The sequence below is a fragment of the Cyrtonyx montezumae genome, unplaced genomic scaffold, assembly GCF_038088225.1.
Source record: "Cyrtonyx montezumae isolate F1298 unplaced genomic scaffold, pur_monq_1.0 scaffold_6, whole genome shotgun sequence".
NCBI classification, from domain to species: Eukaryota; Metazoa; Chordata; class Aves; order Galliformes; family Odontophoridae; genus Cyrtonyx; species Cyrtonyx montezumae.
This window is the reverse complement of record NW_027072067.1, coordinates 4,996,292-5,018,243: the sequence shown is the minus strand read 5'-3', so window position 1 is coordinate 5,018,243 and position 21,952 is coordinate 4,996,292. Positions and strand designations below refer to the sequence as shown.

General features: G+C 38.7%; 1 protein-coding gene across 2 annotated transcripts in view; it reads right to left on the bottom strand.

Moving 5' to 3' along the window:
* ARHGEF3 (Rho guanine nucleotide exchange factor 3) overlaps positions 1 to 21,952 on the bottom strand; it is a 95,104-nt gene that overhangs the window by 53,380 nt on the left and 19,772 nt on the right. Inside the window, exons 2-3 of one of the 2 annotated variants that reach the window (XM_065749812.1) lie at positions 17,768 to 17,834; positions 761 to 823 (exon numbers count right to left, since the gene is read on the bottom strand). In XM_065749812.1, the coding sequence (XP_065605884.1) occupies positions 761 to 823; positions 17,768 to 17,834 (130 nt within the window). Of the gene's footprint in view, positions 1 to 760; positions 824 to 8,802; positions 8,913 to 17,767; positions 17,835 to 21,952 lie in introns of those variants that run through there. The other variant, XM_065749815.1, reaches the window with a different exon arrangement.

The window sequence follows — 21,952 nt, the reverse complement described above, 5'->3', positions numbered from 1 at the left end:
CTCTACATGGGAAACAGCACTCAAGGTGGTATGTTCTGTCATTTTACACACACATGTGCTTTGACTCAACAGACATTAAAGAGAACCATTTTAGTCCCTGTAGATCATTCTTCAAGTAAGCAGATTTTGATCACTGAAATGTTGCCTTTTTTTTTAAACATCAGTTTTTACCAACTCAGAGCAGTCAGTGTCTCACTTTTACATACAGAAACAATTAAGAAATACTCATGAGTTCAGAAAGAGTAAATACATTTTAAAAAGCATATGTACCTTAAAACCGTGCAATGTATAAAACATTTTCTATTAGCTTCTTCACACCTGAAGTGTGATGCTGTGTTCCAGTGGACCACTTTGAAAACGATGCACCTCGGTCACATAACTGTAGTAATACCACATCACACAGCTTCACAACACCAGCACTACCCATCCCTGAAATAAAATCTCTGATATAGCCACATAATAGGATAAAAGGTCTGTTTTTAAGTCCTGTATTCACAATGCCCACTGTCCTGATAATTACTTACTAATAAGACATCCACTGCTTTACAACAGTCATTCTAACTTCTCATTTTTCTCTTTAAAAATACCACTGTAGAAAACAGAAAAGCAGTATAATCTTTTCTTTTAAATAATCAGAACAAATTATTCATTCTATGCATGAAAACAATAGAGCTAAGAAGACATACGGGTTTGTTTCAAAGCATCAGTGACATCCAGATTTTATTTTAAAAGGAGAAGCAAAGGAGAAAAAATCACTCACACTTGTATCCAGGCTGCAGATACTGATTGTATCTTCATCTCGAGTACTCTGTTTTCGTTTCTTCTATAAAACAAAATGGGGGAAAAAAAGCTCAGTTTCCATTAACATTATCAACTTCTAACAGTCTGATCTTGAAATGGGTACACAGTGAAGTCACACACACACATATATGCAGTAATTTCATCTTTACTATCATTATAATTACCATGTATGTGAATTTAAGCTCTATTTTCACATATGGAACTGTATCACCATAAGTAAATTAAACACTTTCTTTTCCTGCTCATGGGGAATTAGGGTCGCTTAAACTGATACCCTTTTATTTCTAACTAAAATTGTGAGTAATTGTTGCATGTTGTAAATTGTACTTCAGCACTTGATAAGGCAATTACTGCAGCACATTAAATGGTCTGGAGGAAAAAAAGACGTTGAAACCCATTATTCACATTTTTGAAAACATGCATTCAATGATCAAGTACTCTTGTCAGAGTAATGTAATGAAGAGGCTAGGTGAAATATACTGCAAAAATTAAATTTACACTATTGGATTTCAACATCCACATCAGCAACCAAGTTCTGCTCTACATGCAGCTTTTGTTTTGAAAAAATGGCAGCTCCTCCTTGATGCCCTCTCACAGGTTCGTCACAACACTGATCTTCACGCCCTTCAAATAAGAAGTATGAAATTTCATTTAACAGAGCTCTGCATTTCTAACAGACCAGAAAGATTTCGGAAACAAGAGAAGTCACAGAATACATGATCCTTATTTATCCAGCTGTGTTGTCTTCCGCCGGCAAGTAGAGATAAGCATTCCCAATAGCTGGGATTTAGTTCCCAGTCTACAGAAGTCAAAAGAAGAGCATTAAAAAGAAAGCAAAAACCCACCACACACAGACGCCATACTGAACTCCCACATTTTAAGATAGTCAGAGTTCAGCTATAAGTCAGGATCTTCACATTGTTCAGGTAGAGGTGGCCATTTCTATTTTCTGAATCACACAGAGGTATTAAACACATCTTCAAGTCAAGAAAGGTAATAAAATAGGAAATACAGATGCACTGCATGTACATACACAGTCTGTGACTCTTCAGGATACAGTAAGTTCAGGAACGTTATGAAATCCAGGAGTCTTTATTGCATGCTGTTTAAAAATTAAAGTAGGGATGCTTTTTATATTTACCTACTAGTTTTGAGCAGATCTTCATCTTGCACTGTTTTTGATTACAATTTTGTTGTCTTTTCAGGAAATTTAACTTGTTTCATTTTTTTCCTCCTGTCAGTGGTGATTTTAAAATCAATGACCAGCTGCGTTTTGACACTGTTCTTATCACCACATTTAGAAAGAGAAACTGGATTAAGAGTTCTCCAACCACATTACACAGTGAAAGGTGCTTTATAAAAGTAAATCTCAGACCTCAGACTGTGCACAACTAACACCCTCTTACAGTACAGTTCTTGGGTGGCTATAAACAGATGGATATGATACAACTGTATTAGCAGCTTGGGTTAAGATTTATTCGAGTCGGAGAAGTATAAAAATGGTATAAAATTAAGCCACTAAGCATCACTCTGCAAAAACTGGAGTTACTTAAATCAATATAATACAAAACAAACAAACAAAAAAAACAAACAAAAAAAGATGGTCAATCCATCATTCAGGGAAAAATAAAGGAATTTTCTTCTGCAAACAGAAGCTATCAACCAAAAAGACATCAGCAGACATCACTGCGATGCTTGAGTATGCATTCCCTACACAGTATAACCAACATGAAGTTGCTGTCCTTTTTGAAGCAAATCCTATGAATTCGGGAGCTGTAACATCTCCTGCAATGGAACAGATGTAATTTCACTGCTATTGAACAACAAGAAAGCACACAAGTGGACAGTTACTTTGCTAAATGTCTGATTTAAAGGCTCACTCACAGTCCGACACACAAAGTGGCTTTAACAAAGTGTGTGGCAGCTGCAACACAGCAGAGCTCTGGAGAAAACCAATGCCAACTGCAAGAGGTGCAAGCATCCCAGGAAGACTGCAGGATCAAAGGGACACAGAGGAAACAGCATCTTGTAGCTGCAGCAGTGAAGTTATCCAACAGCAACCATGTAGTAAGCTTAGGACCGGTGTATTTAAACAGAGTATATGGGTTCAAAACAGGAGCTACAGTTCACAAAGTATCATCTGTGGAGCATAAGTGCCCCATGGTAAGGCTATTGAGGAAAAGCACAGCATAAAACGTTTAATACACAAATACTGACGTACATCCCACAGGTTACATAACTAAACCTCAATATGCTCAGTAGAAACAAACTTGTATCAGCTGTGATGTACAGACCAAGAGAGATGAAAGCAGAGGGGGCTGTAAGGAAAGCAGCGACCCTGTGTGAGCCAGGACAGCCTGCATATGTAGATGAAGGCTGCCCATCCTTGATCCTAAAGGATCACTTTCCCCACTGTATTTCAGCTCATCTACTTCCTGAAAAATAACAAACCAAACAAACAAAAGCAAACTAAAAATATGACTTCTCTCATCTGTCCCAGTGACTTTGTTAGCCAAGTGATTTCATACAGAAATTGACAAATATCATCAACCACTATTAACGCTTTAATTTTCTAAGAATTTCAAGGGTTATTATCACCACATAGGGTGGGAGAAAAATCCAACACAGCAAAACTTATTCCAGTAATTGAGCTACCAGATACAGTTCTTTGCCCATAATAAGTGGATTAGCAGCAAAGTCTGCAGTCGATATTGCTCATTAAATTAATCCCTGCTCTCTGTGAGCATCTTTTACCCAAAGGAGTTACAACGCCAAGCTCAGTTGCCATAGTGCAAGGCAGCTGACCTCTTTATCTCTCATGTGCCAGAAAATTAGCCCTAAACATTGCTCTCTATTGTATGTTTAAGGTCCTATCATTTTATCTCAATAATTCCGTGTGCATTCCTTACACAAAAGATGCTAGAAGAACACAAGTATTGTGAAAATGCTTTAGGCTGAGCCAAGAAGGAATAAGTGCTGTATGTACTGCACGCACTTATAGAGCACAGTAAGGCTTCCCTGCAAAGTCAAGGGTCACAAGGAAATTAATTTATGGCTCAAAAACAGACATCAGCTAAGCTGTAAGGTTAAGGAATACATAGAACTTCCTGGCAGAACTCCAGTAAGCAAGGCTCTCAATTGCCATTTGGGCAAACAACTTCTAATCACATCATATCACACGATGTTAGGTTTACCATGCCAGTTTCTATCATCACACAATACTGTGTTAAGCCAAAAATGACAACATGGATCTTCACTCCACACATCACCCGTACTGGCCCATGCATAGCACAGCAGAGATTGACTGATTTTCTAATTCTGGTTCATCACCTTGCACACAAAGTGTCCCAAGTTCTTGTTAATATCGCTTACAATCATCTATGATCACGTCGCCAGCTTTAATAAGAATCGTTTTTATAGGACTGCATGGCCTGAAGAGATCTGCGCAGTAGGGAGAAGACAAATCACACAGTTGTAATATAAAAAATAAATAACATATTTTAGATAAGCAATTTGGTCACTGTAACATAAGAGAAGATTCTGACTAAACGCTTTTTCTCACTGCAGTTAACAACATACACCTTGAATCCAACTTATACTGGGTATATAATTACTAGGCAAAATGTTAATGACGTTAATGACTTTGTATCCTGAGGCTAGTTGAATAATGCCTAATTTAACATTTCCTGTCACAGGTGGTGGGATATAAACCTCACATGGCAGACTTTAGAAGTCGACTACAAGAGGCAGCGGCAGTGTCACCTTACCCAGCTTAAAGCCATGATACTGGAACAAGAATAAGCCCCACAAAGAATCGTTTTCCGTGCTATCACATTACTGTTGCACTGACATTTGAGTTTCTAAGACAAAATAAAGGCAAAGATGCTTTAAAAAGGAGATGACTTGGTACACTGTAAAGCTATTGAAACAAGTCTGTATAATGGGAGACCGTGTCATACTAATCACATGAGCATCTGTGCAATAAGCAGCTAGACACCTCTGGATTTCCTGTTGAATATGGTCCTCCTTCTTAATTTAGTTCAGAGCTAACCCATTAGAATTTCACAACTCTGCTAATTCATTCATTCCCGGTTCAAGAGAAATTCATCTCCTGTCATCTTTCAAGATCACCTTAGCACAGCCTACTGCTCACCTGTATGGCAGCACCAGCTGAATTTCTCAGCTCCAACAGCCTGGGGGCATGGGAGGAGCACTGCCTTCCTTCCAGGTGAACAATGCACCACACTTGCCTTCTTGGGCTGTAATTTCAGAGTACTGATTTCTAATACAGAATTTTAAGAAGGAGAACCTATCACATTCTGTCTAGATTGTGGAGTCTCCTCTGGAGACGTTCAAGGCCCACCTGGACACCTACAGGTGTACTGGTCTAGAGAGTTGCTTTGCCAGTGGGGTTAGGACTAGAAGATCTCCAGCGACCCCTTCCAACCCCTACAATTGTGATTTTGTTTTATGTTACCTTGGCAAAAAGAACTTTCTTAAACTGTAAAGAGAACCAAAATTTCCTTGAAATTTTATAATAAAACTTACTTCCGTATTTCCACTGCCCTTTACTGTTTTGAATATGAGACATTACAGATGTATTTTCCCTGACACAAAAACCTAAGCAAAAGCTTAATTCCTACTGAAGGAGATGACCTGAATACCACAGGTTTGTGGGTGCTGTGTCCCACCCTGCACACACTCAGCTGGTGGGCTGTATGAGCATTAGAAGTAATAACAGAACTTCCTTGTTCTTGGTGTCCCAAGCAAAACAAAACCCAACAAAAATGACAAACCCTAAATGTGTTACAGCATAGCAGAAAAATCCTAAGACAGTCACTTAAGACAGACATTGAGCCCTGGGTAGCTAAGTCGTTCACATCTCTGCCTGGTGAAATGGCAGTTCCTTTTCACCTCTCCCTGAGTAAAAAATTAAGTTTTATTTCTACAGTGCTGTCATGATGGATTTGAGATTTTCCAGTCCATGTAATATGAAATGAACACTGAAGTGAACAATGAAATCAAAATTACATTCAATGTGTTTAACACGAACAACAGGAAATGGGTGTGCATGTACGGGATGCTGTGAGGACAAGGATCAGTACAGCTTTGTTTGAGGACTGATAGTTATTCTATCTTAATTTAAACCTTCTTCCTTCCCCTTTTCAGAAGGCAAGGAGAGTATCAGTCAGTGGAATCTAGCAGAAAGCCAAACATGCTGAAACTTCTTCAGTGTGCTATCAGGGAAGTCAAATTCAGATAAATAAATTAAATAACTTTTTCTTCTTTCTCCTTGAGAATTCCTTACTACATGAGTCATCAGCAATCATTATTACATGACCTTTACTGAGTCAGAACTTCAAGGCAGACTTGAAGTCTGCTACATTAATTGTACTTTTAACTAACACTCACAATGAATATCCAGGGATTCTAAATTTGCCTACGTAGAAATGAAAAAATTAAGAGGCAATTTAAAAGTCCCTAAGCCATCTATAATCACCTGTACTTCCCACAGACCCTTTAAGCTGCAATCCTTTAGATCCAGTTCTTTGTGCCCTGTGTGATAAAAGAAGCTGGTGTGCAAACAGTCCCCAGCACACTGACCTGATGAAGGTGAGCCTCCTCACCTTGAAAGTTCACACTGAGTTTATTGTAGACCCAGTTCTAGAAGCATAACTTTACCCTTAAAGGTGCTGTGCTCCTGTAGGCCTGAGACCTCCCCTGTCTGGGCAGCACTGAACTGCACTGGCTTCAGCTGAACGTGAAATCACAGCTGTCAACCACCACTTCTGCTTCCAAACCTGCATCACCTGCGTGTGGGTTTTGTTTGTAGAATGAAAATCCCAATGAAACTTTCTCAGTTGAAAAAACAGCTTTGCTCTAGTGATTTTTTTTTTCCTTAAGTTTTCTTTTTTAAGAATTTCAAGAGTCTCAAGGAGCCTTCCATTGCAAAAAAAAAAGATCTCACTTTGCTTTTTCTGTGCTCAGCACCAGAACCACATACAGTAGAAGGAAAATTTCAATAAGATAGGTCTCCACGTGCTTTTAACGGCTCATGTTTGCATAAACTGCAGTCACCCCTTACTGCTCTAACACTGTCTTGGTCTGCTTTCCTTCTGCCTCATGCATTCAGTGCCATTATTCTACTCCTCCATTCAAACCACAGACAGGTTTCTCTAAGGCACTGGATCCAAGTGCCTCAAGCACTGCTCCTCAGCATCACAGAATGGATAAAATGGCTGTGCCCAAAATGGATTTCTTAGCTTAGATAAAAATTTCACTAAAAACACATTGCTACTTCTATTTCTGTCTTTCACTACACTGAAACCGAATACAAATGCACTTCAGCTCAATTTCTCAGGAAAAACGGCTCATGGTGGATATCCCCATGATTCCTGATTCAGAAATTATTTTTCTTTTAAAGTTCTACCCAGTTTCAATCAAAACTGACAAAGGGCTGAAGTTTTCTATGATTCTGGAAGATGTATATATAGCCAAGGAGTTAGAATATGCACCCAAACTGAATGATTTCAACATGAGCACTGTAATATACCAGAGAATCCACGTGATCTTACATCACTGGCAGGCACGCCTCCCCCCTGGCATTCCATGACAACCATAGCATTTATTACATTTCTTCTGCTATACACTTTTGAGTAAGCAACAACCAAAATACATACCCACAGCAAAAATGAATATTAAGTACATCCAAAAAGTCTACATCAATTTTACAGCACAGCAGTAATCAACAGCCTCACTCTTGAGCCATTTAATAAAAAATCAAATGCATAACATGTACTAAAGCAAATATCACAAGTTGAATAACTCTTTATTTCTCAGACTGCCTTGATGAACTTCCTGAGCCTGCTGCAATTTATTTTCTTCTCATAAACACAGTTTAAGTTAGAACCACATAAAGCACAGAAGATCTTAAAAACACTCAGAGCAATAAAGTTGCCATAAACCATCTCTTTCGCCACTGAATATTCTGTTAAAGGGAACATAAAACACAATATATCCCATTAACAATTTAGCTTTAAGCTTCAGCATATTTAAGCCACGTTCTCTGCAGCAAACACAAGAGCACGCAGGCCACTGAGCAGAGCCCTGACTTACTTGCTTCACATTTCCGTTCCTCACACCTTTATCACCTTTATTTCTAAGAACTTCAAGGTAGAGTTTTATTCAACATATACACAAATGTCTTGAAACAACTCTGCCTCTCAGCTAAGAGGCTCTGCAGTCAGTGGGACGAGGATATGATGTGGGATTAGAGCTGCAAAGTTAGATGTCACGTTTGTCCAGTTGTGACGCTGACGTGCTACTCTTATTCATAATCAATAGCCCAAAAGTAAAATCCCACACAAGTCACTAAGTGTAGTCAAGAATTAAATGCTAACCATTTCCTATATTTGTTATCAGTCTTGCTGCTTTCCAAAACGCAAAGTCTAAAAGCACAGACAGTTTTCCAGGTGATGCTTCACACACGTGCAAGCACAGCACAATAGTTATGCCCTGCAAGTATACTACATACAGGATCCATTACAGTTTTCACTTTGATAATCCATAAATATATCCATACAGTTAAAAAAGTTCCCACTTAAACTCTAGCATCAGAACAAATGATTGGCTTTATGACACAGACAGATAAATTTACATATTTACGGTAATAGAGACAAAAGGAAAAGAAAGAAGAAAAAGGAAAGGAAGAAGAAAAAAAACCCACCAAACCAGCCCCTACTGTCCCACAACAATAAAATTCCAACACAGAGAAAACTAAACCATCATCTATCCCACTGGGAGTAACAGAGTGTATTTATCTACATTATTTACAAGTCTCTTTCTTACAGAAGGGGACTATCCTGCTAAGCACCACTTTTTTCACTGAGACATAATTTTAAATCCTGCCACACTTAGAAACATTATCTGTGCAATCTCAACTTACTACAATGCCATGCAAGCAAACAATAAAAAGTAACGCGATCCTGAGCGTACACCTACCTGATGATGCACAGAAAAACAACACCACACCATGAGGTTCTTTGTATTGTACTCAGATTTAGGAGGCTTCCAAGTCTTCAGCCTGACAGTGTAAACTCTTTGCTGCAAAGAAGTCCCTGTGCTTCTCCTCCAGTTTTCGGCAGGAACTCCTCCCCACGCGGCCACATAGCTTGCTCTCGCTTCCTGTCATGCAGTGTACTTGTAGTACCATCAGCCGAGTGACACATATCGTCACGTCTCTCTCTGCTTTGCTTGTTTTTTCCCACACTGCTCAGAATAATATTTGTTGAAGACAGGAATGCTTTAAAAATTGCTAACGAGCGTAAAGGGAATGGCAGCAGTCTGGCAAAGGTAAATGCAACACTATGTGTTTCAAGTAAGAGGTGCTTGAGGGAGCTTTGGGATTCAATAACTGAGACACGGTCCACCTCCTACATGCTCACTTCTCAAATAATTGCAACAGCCTTTAACTCAAAAGAGCATAACTATCTCTAAATATAGATGCCTCAGTCAGAAGATAAAACATCTGGTATATACTAGGTGGAGCTTTTAAACATCTACATCACAGAAAAATTCTGTACTCCAGAAGTTAAGGGTTCTGCTAAACAGCTCTTAATCTAACGGAGGAATAAGGACAAGAGCTCAGCAAAGACTGTTTTAGAATCAGCCCAGAATCCAAGCCCAAAGATGAGGTTGGCAGAGGGCCCAAATTTTTCATTTGAGGACATGTCAAGGAAGTGCAGCGTCTGATTTTATCTGTGGGAGTTCTCTACAAGTGAAGAACTCATCCCATCACAGGAAACTCTAATCCCTTGCCATCAGAATTTGGTAATCTCTCACCTAGGCTTGAAAAATAAATACTTTGAAAAAGCTCTGGGCAAGATCCAGAACATAGGATTAAATATTCAGTGCTGAAATTCAGAACTGTAACCCCCAAAGTTTTGTCTCAGCAAAGTTGTGCAAGCCAACACTCTACATTCAGCTCACCTTTTTCCCTCATGTGTGCACACACTTCTGATGGCAATGATTTCAGCTCTGGCCACACCAAACTTTCACCATTTCATACATCATTCCAGCTACAATTCAGAAGCTAGGGAGATTCTCACAAGCCTTTTAAGAAAAGATGTAACACGCTCACAGGGTCAAGTGCCAGATCCTGGAGGCTGCAGGATGTTGGTGTTCACTCCTACAAAACAGAACGTTCCCCAAGAGGCCTGAGACCTCAAACTTTCTATGGAGGCAGCCCTGAATCCAAATGATTTTTCTGGTATTTCTTTATGATAAAGATGGCAGGTCTCCCATCTTCTTCTTTCAGTACCGTGCAAGCTAACGTTCCTAGGACGGGTCCATAACTGCCCTCACTTTACAACTGTTTCACACGGCTGTCCATCTGCTTTGGATGAAGAAGACACAGCTGAAACTTAGACCACTTTTCTGAGAATATTTAAGGTTATGAATCGCTGAAAACTTGAAAGAGTATTTGGAAAAGGAAAAGGCTTTTCAAAGTCAGCATTGGCAAAGACTGAAACCGCTTTCTAACTGTGCATTATGGGATTGAGCGATGCTAAAGTTAACCCTCAAAAGGATGTTACAATTAATCATTGTACAATTAATACATTTAATTCATAAAATAATTTATGAATTGTTCCATGCTTACTGAACACAGAAAATAGCATTAGCTTTCAATAAGAACCTTGTTCTTACATTATTCTTATGTTTATTTTATACATAACTAGAACTCATTCTAAGACTGAGAAGTCCTAGAGCAAACCTGGCTGTGAAAGCACTTCAGTGCTTAGGAAGAACAACAGAGTTCACACAAGTGAAGGAGGTATCAAAAAACCCACTCAGAACGCTTCTTCCAATCGAAAACATCAGAGGGAGCTCCACTTCCTTCCCCACCATCAGCTCCCAAGTTCTTACAAGCTCTTTCAGTTCTTCCTCAGGCTTTCCCACTCCTTCAATTCTTAGTGGATTTTGAATAGATTTCTGCCACAGGTACAACTTGGCAACCTGTATCAGAATAACCTGTGGAACTGCAGGTGGAGAGGCAGATAACTGAATAAAACCTCTACTACAGTACTGAGGATTTCCCAGCTGCTTCAGCAAAAAATGATTTCTCAACCATTTACACATGCATATCTCATTTATTTTTAATTTAAAACTAATCTAAGCACTGACAAACTGGAAGTTTTTACAACAAATTTATACTGATCAGTGACCACTTTTACACTTTAAGAGCACTGGGAAACTAAACAACAGGCCTTCACAATGTTAAGGTTAAAAACAAACAGGTTGCGATGACATCAAGTTCTATTGGATGCATCATAAATATTGGACAGAATGGTTGTTATTTTAAATTAAAACTGCTATTCTGAAGCAGTGTAACAATTAAAATACCAACGTATATATCAAATTCGTTTCGAAAAGGTTTTCTCAGAGAAAATGGTATCAAGTACAGCTGGAAAACAGCATCACACTGTTAACCATTACAATGAAAGTTTCTGAAACAAAGTCATAGGAAATACTGATATCACATCACGTGTTCCCAAAGAGCAGCCACTGCTGGGATTTGGGGAAACAAACACAAAGAAATGGGCAGCGTTTGGTGTGAGTTAAATTGAGCACAGGTCAGGTTCATCTGCTGTTGAACAAAGAAAAGAACAGTAAATGACAGCAGGAGTACAAGTTAACACCCAAACTATGATTAAAGACAGGAAACCTGCTATATAACAGAACATCAAACTAGGCCTAAGAGAATGACAACGGAACCTATCTGCTTTAACACACGTGGCTTCTAGCTCAGTATTTGTATGTGTAAAAGAGCTGGTGCAACAGGTTTATAGCACACACAGAATACTTCTACTATAAATAACGAATCACACCCAGAACAAAAATAAACGTGTTACAAAACACTTAGAGAGATCCATAAAACGAAGTCCTAAAGGAACTGCATACTGCATATCTCCAGAAAACAGCCATTCTGAGAAAATATAACATGGAATTATAAGAGAACTTCAGAAAAGAGATATCATTTTTTTGTTATCATAAAATTGACAATATTAATTTCATTGAACTCAAGATACAATAAATGTAATGAATACCTTTCACAGTGCAAGCAGTGGAAAAATCTCGTGGATGTAAAAGCCTATGAGTCACTTCATTTCAGGAACACATTTAGTGCTCCACATGCATGCCCAAAAATCAATGCCATAAAAGTACATAAAGCATATTTTATATAACTAGTATGTAATTAACTTGAAAGTGGCCTTGTAAATGAGGCTACATACTTCACTCAAAGATGACTTTGGTGTAAAAGCTGCTGAAGTTTAATAAAACAGCAGAATTTGTGAAAACACTGAGAACTCCTAAGCGTTACTGGATTCTCTATAAAGCATGAGCAGTAACAGCCCATAGTGTGCTTTGTGAAAGCATATAAAAGAAACTGTTATTTTTCAACCTGAATCTCAAATGATGAGAAACCTGGCAAAGCCTGAAGAGCAGGCTGCCTCATTCATCTCATTCAAGCACGTATAAATACAACTTAAAAGACAACAACAAAACTGCAATGAGCATAGCCATAAAATACCTTCTCCTTTCTCTTATTTACGACACACTTTCTGTAATTACCATGCTGAGCACAGTATGTGTCAGTAGTGAGAGGCAAGAGTTCTCTTGCACCTCTTCTCAACACCTCTCTATGGAGAGCTCATAGATGTCTCCCCAGCACACATCCAAGATTTTTGCAGCACTGCTGTATGAGAAGAACCTTATCATGTACACAGACCACCAGTCCTACCAAAGGACAAAGCCATTTATCACAGGTCTAAGGACTCACTTACAAATCGTGTACTGCTGGAATAAAACATTCTGACATAACTATGCCCGTCATACATTGCAGATAAAACTTGATTACTGTGATCATTAAAACATGCATCATAGTGGAATAATACACTCTTGAATCTTTCAAAAATCCTAAATTCATTGTATACATTAAGAACACCATAATTCTGATGTGAGTTTTGGAACTACAGATGGACTTGACTATGATCCAGTTACGCAAAAGCCACACAATGAATTTCTGATAGCATCTCTATCTTTTTGCCAACATAAACCTTGCTGTTCCAAGAAAAATTAGCCTTGTGACTAATCAACAACAGTTCCAATGGTTCGCTCAAAAACAAAACCAATAATAAACTAAAATATTTAAAGCTCCGCCCATAGGTTAAGCAGGAAAGACATCAAAGCCAGCTCTCTTAAAAGTGAAAAACAGCATCCAAGCGGTATGCTTGCACCAGTTTAGGAGCTCTAGTCTTCTGAACTACAAATAGTGCATGGTGAACAGAGATTTCTAATGCTCTTACTGTCTCCAGTGTTGCTGCTGTCAACACTCTAAAGTTTCCCCACCCCTGCAACACCACAAAGAACGAACTGCAAGACTACAGAGGAAACCAGCTTCTACTGAACCTGTTATGCAGGTGTGATGTTTACAGTATCCATCATCTAAAACAGCAATGCAGAAAGGCATACAAAATTGCTTCTCACCACTGCTAATACCAGATACCGGAGGCATTCTGGCCTGAATGTTGACAGGAGCACATCAGCTCCTCCACAAAAGCAGGATAAAAAAAACCTCCTGAACCAAGACTAAAGGAGGAGAAAGTGCTGGGACAATTAACTCTGAAGTGGAGGAGTTTGCAATTCTGCTGAAAGAAGAAAAAGGGAGAGATATATGCAGAGCACAAAGTATACATCATGTCTTAGAAAAGAGAAAAAGAAATGGGGAGTTTTCTTTTCAAACAGGGGTGAGATGGATCAGAGATCAAGAATCCACCTACTATTTCTTTAGCAAGCTGCAGACATTACAAAGAAGTTTGTGGACTTTCCACAGAGGGAAATGCATGAGCACACAGTGAGAGCAGGCACAGGGAACACCAACTGCACTGCCCCAGCAGAGCAGCACCTCCTCCTGCACCAGCTGCCATTATGTACAAGAAACCTTTTTCTTACTCCAAGGAGGAAACCCTTGAAATTGTGCCTATAAAACGTTAAGTGCATTAAAAAGAAAACAAAAATAAAAATAAAAGCCGTGCTTTTCAATGCATACAATAATACGCGTTAAAAATTTCACTGGTCTTACATTGTTGGTACTTCAGTACGAGATAATGGTATTGAAGCGCGTTTAATCTATAGACATCAGCTCATAAGTTTTCTTCAACAGGTCCAACTAAAGGTCTGTCTGATGCCATAGCCTCTGTTCTGGGTAACTTCATTTCTTAAGCAACGTCTGTATCCACTGGTACTCAATTAAATAGAACCAGTCAGAATCCAGAAGCAAAAGGTGCTTTCTGCAGTGGTACATGATCATGTAATTTATGTAATTAATCATCAAGTTACAGCCAGGAAAAAAAAAAAAGAACTCTCTTAGCAACCTGTTCCTTGTTTAGTCATGCACCCTGAAGGGAATAAACGAAGTCTGCCAGCCAGCACAATACACACACACAGTTTTGCAAATATTATCTGAGAAGTGAGGAATTCTTCCCATTTGGCATGAAATACATCTTTTTTTTTTTCCTACACACACACACATATACGAAACAAAATTAGCAAGGAAACCACATAGAAACCTAAAACTGACCCGCAGCAAGTTTAGCACATTTTTATGTCAAGCTTCTCATAAATTAGATCAGCCTCCCTCCCAGATGACCGCATCTGCAGCTTGGTTAGACGCTTTTGCAAAACCAAAAAGGAAACAGAAAACAAGGAAATATGAAAAAGCACAGCTGCAGTAAATTATCTTAAATTTTTAGGCAACTGCACACCAAACATCTCAGAATGTCTCAAGTAGAAAATGTTGGTTCAGATTTTGCTACTGATTTATTTTTAGCACTGAAGTTAGCATTGGAGAAGTAAAAGAGAAACAGTCATAAGGGTTCAGATGCCTGTTTAAAATATGCAGGAAGTGATGCTAGCTCTCTGTGGAACAGTATAGAGAAAAATCAATGATAAGCACAGACAAAAGCATCATCCCCTTCAGCTATGCCTCCAAGCCTGGCACTCCTCATTAACCAGGTAACTGCTTTTCTTTTGACTGCAGCTTCTTTGCAGCCACCTGAAGTGCCATATCAGCAGGGCTGCTATGGACCATTCTTGTAAATACATCTAAAGAGATCATTAGGAAAAAGTAAATCACTTAAAGGCTTTTAGTAGCATGAGCCCATCACTCATATAATTAAGGCACTCTAGAAAATTATCCTGCTGGCGAAAACAGAAGTGTTGATTTTGAGGAAGCAGGAGGGGAGATAGACAAAGAAGTTAAAATCTGAGACTCCTCAGGAGAGATTTGTAGGCTATACGAATTCAGATATTACTTACAAATAAGCATGATTACGCTTACTATGGATAAAATAGCACACAGGCACGTAACTCAAGGCTGTATCATAACTCACAAAGAAGCCAAGAAGCTTCAGCCCTCACATCCAACACCTCTAGGGGCATGAAACAGAATGCTTCTGGTTTTTGTTTGTTTGGTTTTGTTTCCACACACACCAGCTTTCCTCCATATCCCTCTCCACTCTCTCACACTATCACTACATCTTTCACTGTTTTCTCCATCATGATTCTCTCTGCTCCCAAGTTCAGTTCCTCTTCTTTTCCTCTCCAATCCTATATTGAGCATCTTCCCTCGCTTTATTTCTCTCATACTCCAAGTACCACATCGACCACCTAAGCTCCTGTGTTCTGGTTTTCCAATTACACTTGCGCCCAGTTTGTGATATTCTTATCTCCCTCTGCAGGTTCAGTGTTTCAGTGTTTCTACATCTCAGAAACTACAATTCTCTCCATAAATATCTTCCCACTTTTTTAAAAAACACTGCTTGTTGTGCATCTGACTGTGCAGTCTCTTCAGAGAACAAATTAATCAGATGCATTATGAGTATATGCAGGAGCAGCATATACCAGAGAGATTGCCTTGCTTGGTACATTTAAGCCTAAATTTCACCAAAACAAGAATTTTAAGAATTTTGACAAACTTTTTTTTTTTAAACCAAAATCAGCTTTCTGTTGTCACACAGAACACTGCTCAACCTTCTGGAAATAACTGCTACTGTTATCTAGAACAGCATTGGCAGAAACGTAAGTGATATCATCTTTATATGGAAATTCCAACGGAGGAAATCAAACCATGAGCTTAAAAAGAACACCTCAAAATGGAAAAAAACTTCTGATAAAGTATGTTTAAGCACAGAGAGGAAGAGAGAAGGGCAGAGGAGTTTCCCCTTGGTAAGAGTTAAGCATCTGGGCCCTCTTATCTTTCTTTGAGGTTTACGTTGGTGTTTGCTCGCTGAAGCTTTAACAAGCCCACTTGATCAGCATGAGATACAGACATGTTAAACCAGTGATCTGATCTGACTGCAAAGTGAGGACAGATAAACTCATAAAACATCATCCTTTTATGCTTAACAGCTTTCCTCTGTTTTATTGTTTGTGACTGTTGAAATGATCTCACGTTACAGTTTGCAGTATAGGAACAGCACAGGTGTTTTGCAAATACATAGCTATGAATAGGACATCTCAGCAGTTTTGTCTGTTTCACTCAAGAATGGCACTTATTATCCACTGTCAGCATTAACACAGGTCATTTACTCAGTACGACTTCATATTTGCTCAAGAAAAGATATCAAAAATAATCTTTTATCATTAACCACCTGTGCCAAAACCTTCGTGACCTGAAGTCTGCTCAATGAGTTTTCCATAACACACTTTTTCCACCCATCAAAACAAAGCTGATGCCAACATTGCAAAAGCCAGCAGAGACTGAGCTCTCTGGTCCAGCGCTCAGCTCCCTCAGCTTCAGCATCTGAACAGAACCAGTGAACAACTGCTACAGCTTCTTCCCTGGATGCAGTACTTCATTTTGGATAATTTTCTTCAAGTGCCAATTACTATGCATTTTATAAAGCTATGGAACTTGAAGTCTGTGCTGGTGTCCCGTAAGTCTCCTTAGAAACAAAAGGGCAGACAACTCCCACACATCCTCACATCTACACATGATGGAAGCAGTCTGAAGAACCTTTTCACCACAAGCACTAGTATTTTTAAGCTCTACCTAAAAATATCTAATTTGAGCACAAAAGATTACAGAAACACTACTCCTGAGATGCAACACAGTGACTCCTAGAAATTTCAAGCTACAGCACTTACACATGCAGCAAACACTCCTGCCATTTGAACACCACCACCACCACCACCTTAGACTTTTCAATTAATCATGTAGAAGATTTTGCTTGAAGAGACACTTTGAAAGAATTAACCTGTCTAAGTAGCACACCTCCACCCTGGAACAGACATGGAAAAAACTGTCTGATATTGCTAAAAAAAAAATACTGAAGTTCTCAGTTTCATCTGCTTTGTTTTTTCACACATCTTTTCATTCTGCTTTGTGTGTACAGATGTCCTTGCTCAGCCAACCAACACACCAGAAATAAAACCTGTTCCCTCCCCACCTTCTAAGAAATCCAGGTAATTTTTGCTGGCATCCTCCATCTGTACTTCTGCAAAATTCAGATATACAAGTTTCCAATAACTCTACAAACATGTACATTATAGTAAAAAATAAAAATAAAAAGAAGTAATTTTAAAAAACGTATTAAAAATTAGTGTTTGTCACTTCAGTCTTGCTGATTAATTTTCAGATATGAAAACAAATCAATTTTACTTCACATTTTCAAATCACACTGTTAAATTCGTTATACTGAGCTGTCTCCCCAGTCCTTCAGAGTAAGTTAGCCAATCACATAAAACCTGTTTTGTTTTTACAAAGCATTTTAGAAGGTCACAAAACAAAAAGTTTTTATTCTATTGTTCTGCCACAATTTCAGCACTCACAGATCACACTTTAACCACGAAGACACACTCCAATAGAATGAAGCAGGAAAAAGTATTAAAACAACATCAAACTTACCCCTCTGAAATTCCAGCCTTTAGTTGAAGGAAACAAGGAAAAATTGTTCTGCTGCTGCTGTTTTGGCCTGCAGGATGAAACAAGGAAAACCATTTACCAATTACATTTTTAGTTTTCATGTCTTCTACATCAGTAATGGAGTGACAACAGAGGAGAAAAGAAAAACACAGTCTTCAGCTACTACGGCACCTTAGATTTCCTTGGCCGTACTCCTGACAGGCTTCTCTCTTCAGTTCAGAAAAACATTTTAATTGAGATGGAGAGCTAAGGGACATGGCAGCCTTACAAGCCTTCAGAGATTCACCAGCTCAATGCCTGGCAAGAGCTTCTCATCACTCTGATTTCCCACAGGCACGGCCAGCCCTGGCCCCGTGCATTGCTGAAGCTGCAGTTGGGCCCGGTGACTCAAGCTGTGCACATACAGCTTCTAGGTGGCCACCAAATGGGCCTTGGCCCTAACAGCTAGCTTATGCCAAGCTCAGTGCAAAGCAAGCCAGCCACAGCCGTGTGTGAAGGGAACAACGAGAGGAGCTGACTTCAGGTTTTACTCATTCAAAAACCTTCTTCCTACCCCATAATTATCACTGCACAATTATTTCTGAAAAGCAACCATAATGTTATCCACTTCACTCTTAATGAGCGCTTTTCACTCATTAAGATCCTGAAGAAAGATCTTAAAAGATTCTGCTAAGGTAGGCAAACATTGCTGAGACTTTACACATGAAGTCAGATCAAAGCTTGACTGACCTGCTGGAGCTGACCAAACCAACGCAGCTTAGTAGCAGGGGATATTAACATAATGCAAATAATAAGATATATTATAGTTACAACAACTGAGATGCAACTCAAACCTTGGTGATAACATTCTCAGGTTTCACTCTAGTAGCCAGCCAGCCATAAACAACACCAATATTTCAAGCAAGCTGCAGTTTATGTCACAGATTTATGATGACTGTCCAACTAAGAAGTTCTCCTACTACATCTTTCCAAGTTAAAATATTAAGAAATTCAATTTCTAAACCAGGATTCTCAGTGGAACTCTAATTTCATTATGAGAAGAATGTGATCAACAAGAATTGACACAGATTATTGATTGTCCTGACAGTGTCTTGTATCCATTTTGTGCAGCAGCATGCATGAATGATCTCAGATTAGAACCAGACTCCAGTTTTCCAAGATGTGTTGTGTGCTTTTTAGAGATTTCTTTCTCTTCAAAGCTATCATTATTCAAGAGCCCTAAATGCCCAACAAACAAGACACTTTTAATAAACACATGCTTAATTAACAAGCTAATAAAATGCATCCATCACTGCGGGTCCTTCTGAGACTTACTAGCCTGATCCCTATAGGATGCATCAAAACTCACCACTATCTGCTTTTTCATTCTAGGTGTACAGATCTTTTCTGAGCAGAAGAAATCAGGCTTAAGAGTTATGCTCATTTACCACCAAATAGGCCACGTTAAGTCATTTCTTCACAAATTTTCTCCTACATGCATCTGACCTGTCTGTTATTTCCTTATTTTCTAATCTATCCAAAATTCATTCAAAAAGATGATTCCCATAAACGATACAAAGAAATAGCTTTCAAATAAGAAAAACAAAACAAAACAAAAAAAACAATAAAATTAGTTTTGTACTTGTGAGAGCCTTTAATCAAGCTGTGTGTCATTACTGGGGCTGACAGAAAGCCTTTCAAAATGCAGGATGGCATGTGAGTTTCAGCAACAGTTGCTCCCTTGAGCCCTGGCACTGGCCCAGGATAACTTCATTGGGGTATTCAAAGCCTAAGCGTGGATAGAATAGTGAAAACATCAACTCTCGTTTCCTACCACAACCATTTCATTATAGCCTACCTTAAGCTTATAAAGACCTTAAAACTCCAGAAGTACCTCTTTATCTTACTGACAGACTGTTCTGGAAGTCTCGCCCCTCCCATAGCTAGAGACCACCTATGCTAATTGTACCCATGTGTCACAGCCAGCGTTCTGAGCCAGCACTTCTCAGGCAAACACACCCCCAAATCAAAGTCAGGTAAAGCACAACTTCTGGTTCTCAAATATACCTCAAGTAATAAAATATAGTTCCAGCAAAAACAAGATCGCATGTGGAGCTCTCAGCTTGGTCCTTCACTATCTTATAAGTTATTTTGCTTTGTCCTCCTAGCTGTCTATCACATCAGTGAGAGCTATACTGGAAATGAATTGGACAACTGCAGACTTTGTAAAACATTCTCTTTTTCTACAGTGCAGTACTTTGAAGAAAATTCTATTTACTAAATAACTCCTCACTGAATTGCAACAGCGTACAAGCTAATTAAAGAAACACTCCATTGTCTTATAAAAACTCTACAGAATTACTAAATGTTATTTTAAATACAAAGATAAAGCTACCAAAAGAATTCTGGTTTTGGAGCCATTGGATTTTATGTGTTGGTAACAGGAGTGCTGCATCACACTGAAGGCCCTGTACTGACGTCTATGCCTGATAGCTTCCTACAGTTCTGCTATGCAATAAGGCTAATTTGAAATCTTACTGGACAAAGTATTTATGCATGCAGGATCTTTTGACACAGGTAATGTGTTGTTTTGTTTTTTTTTACTCTAAGCCATGATTCTGCCTCGAACCAGAAAGCTTCTAAAAACTATTCTGTAGTCTGTGATGTGCAAAAGACTGGAGAAGAGGAGCCACTGAATTAAATATACAGTGAACACAGAGACTGTAGGGACAAAGGAGTCAATTTCTATTTCTGTTTCTAGGAGGCTAATTATAATCAATCAAAATGTTGTTTTCTTTCTTGAAACAAAGTGTATACTAGAGAATTTTGGATACAGTAGAAACAAGATGCTGCCATAAATTCTGATAAAGCATTAAACAGGGTTAAGGACATCAGCTGGAGTTCAGTAGAGAGCGCTGTTTAAAAAATAAATATGCGTTTCCATCAAGAACAAAGTAACTATTATTCAGCTTACAAAATGTTTAAGTTGCCCCATCTGCTGCTTGCGTTCAGAAAAAAACCTGCAATTCAGATTAAACCAGCATCATCATAAATGTTTGTCTGGAAACAAAACCTTTCTTTAAGTGGTTTTGCAAAAACTGTTGGCTGCATTTGTTTGTTCAGCGAGCGAAATTTCATTTCTTTTCTTCTCATCTATCATCATCATCATCAATAACATTCACAGAGCAGATCAGTACAAAAGCTGAGTACGATCTATAACTATTCTTGCCACACGAAACTCAGGACAGAACCCAGCCACATACCCCAAACACTTAATTGACAATGGTTAAAAAATAATTAAGTCACAAAATAATGCTTTTGTCCTTAAGATATGCAGGATTTGCTATTTAGGTTCCCATGCACAGATACTACAAATGGATGTAATAAAAATATCAGTCGAACAAAGGTATTTTTACTGAAAGTTGTACACAGATACCTCATGAGCATAGCTCCCAGAATAATCAGTTTTGTGTGCAACCTGTACTGTGCTGGAAGTTAGCAACATAACTGCAGTAAGTACGTCAGTATAAAGGAATCTAAAGACTAAAATATCCACTGGATGTTGTAAAGTAATTACTAAAAAAGAAAAAAATTAAACAGCGTTATCTATCTTGAGTCATGATGAGATAAAATGAAGGCTTTATGTTAGTTTACGTTAAGCTCACGTAACTTCCATTTTCATCTGATCCTGCAGTCTCTCTGCACACACAGCACTGACTAACACAGTTTTTTTTAGATACAAATATCCAAATTGTGCATTCAAAATAGTGAGCTGGTCCTCTGCTTGGAGATAAAAGCACATTTCACAAATCCAAATGAATACTCAGTAAAAAAAACAAAAGCTCAGAAGACTTAGAGGAAAAACTGGTCTTCTAATGATTTGTGCTTATGTTCAATTAATCAAGGGCTGATTCTGCAGACATGAGCTCTTTAAACTCCCATACAACCAACTGACAGATATCTGGAAACAACTATCCGCTTAGGTGAGCAAGATCAGACAGTTAACTATCTTCAGAGAAACAAAATATCCACTAAGGGAAAAAAGCAGATGAAGGATTTTCAGTAGCTGTGCTGACTTTCTGAATGCTGGCATAATCCTCTACTCTCCTACTACCACGAACTGAGTGCCATAAGCACTAGGAAAGGAAAATGGCTCCATCACATCTGGGTATACACAGATGAAAGCCT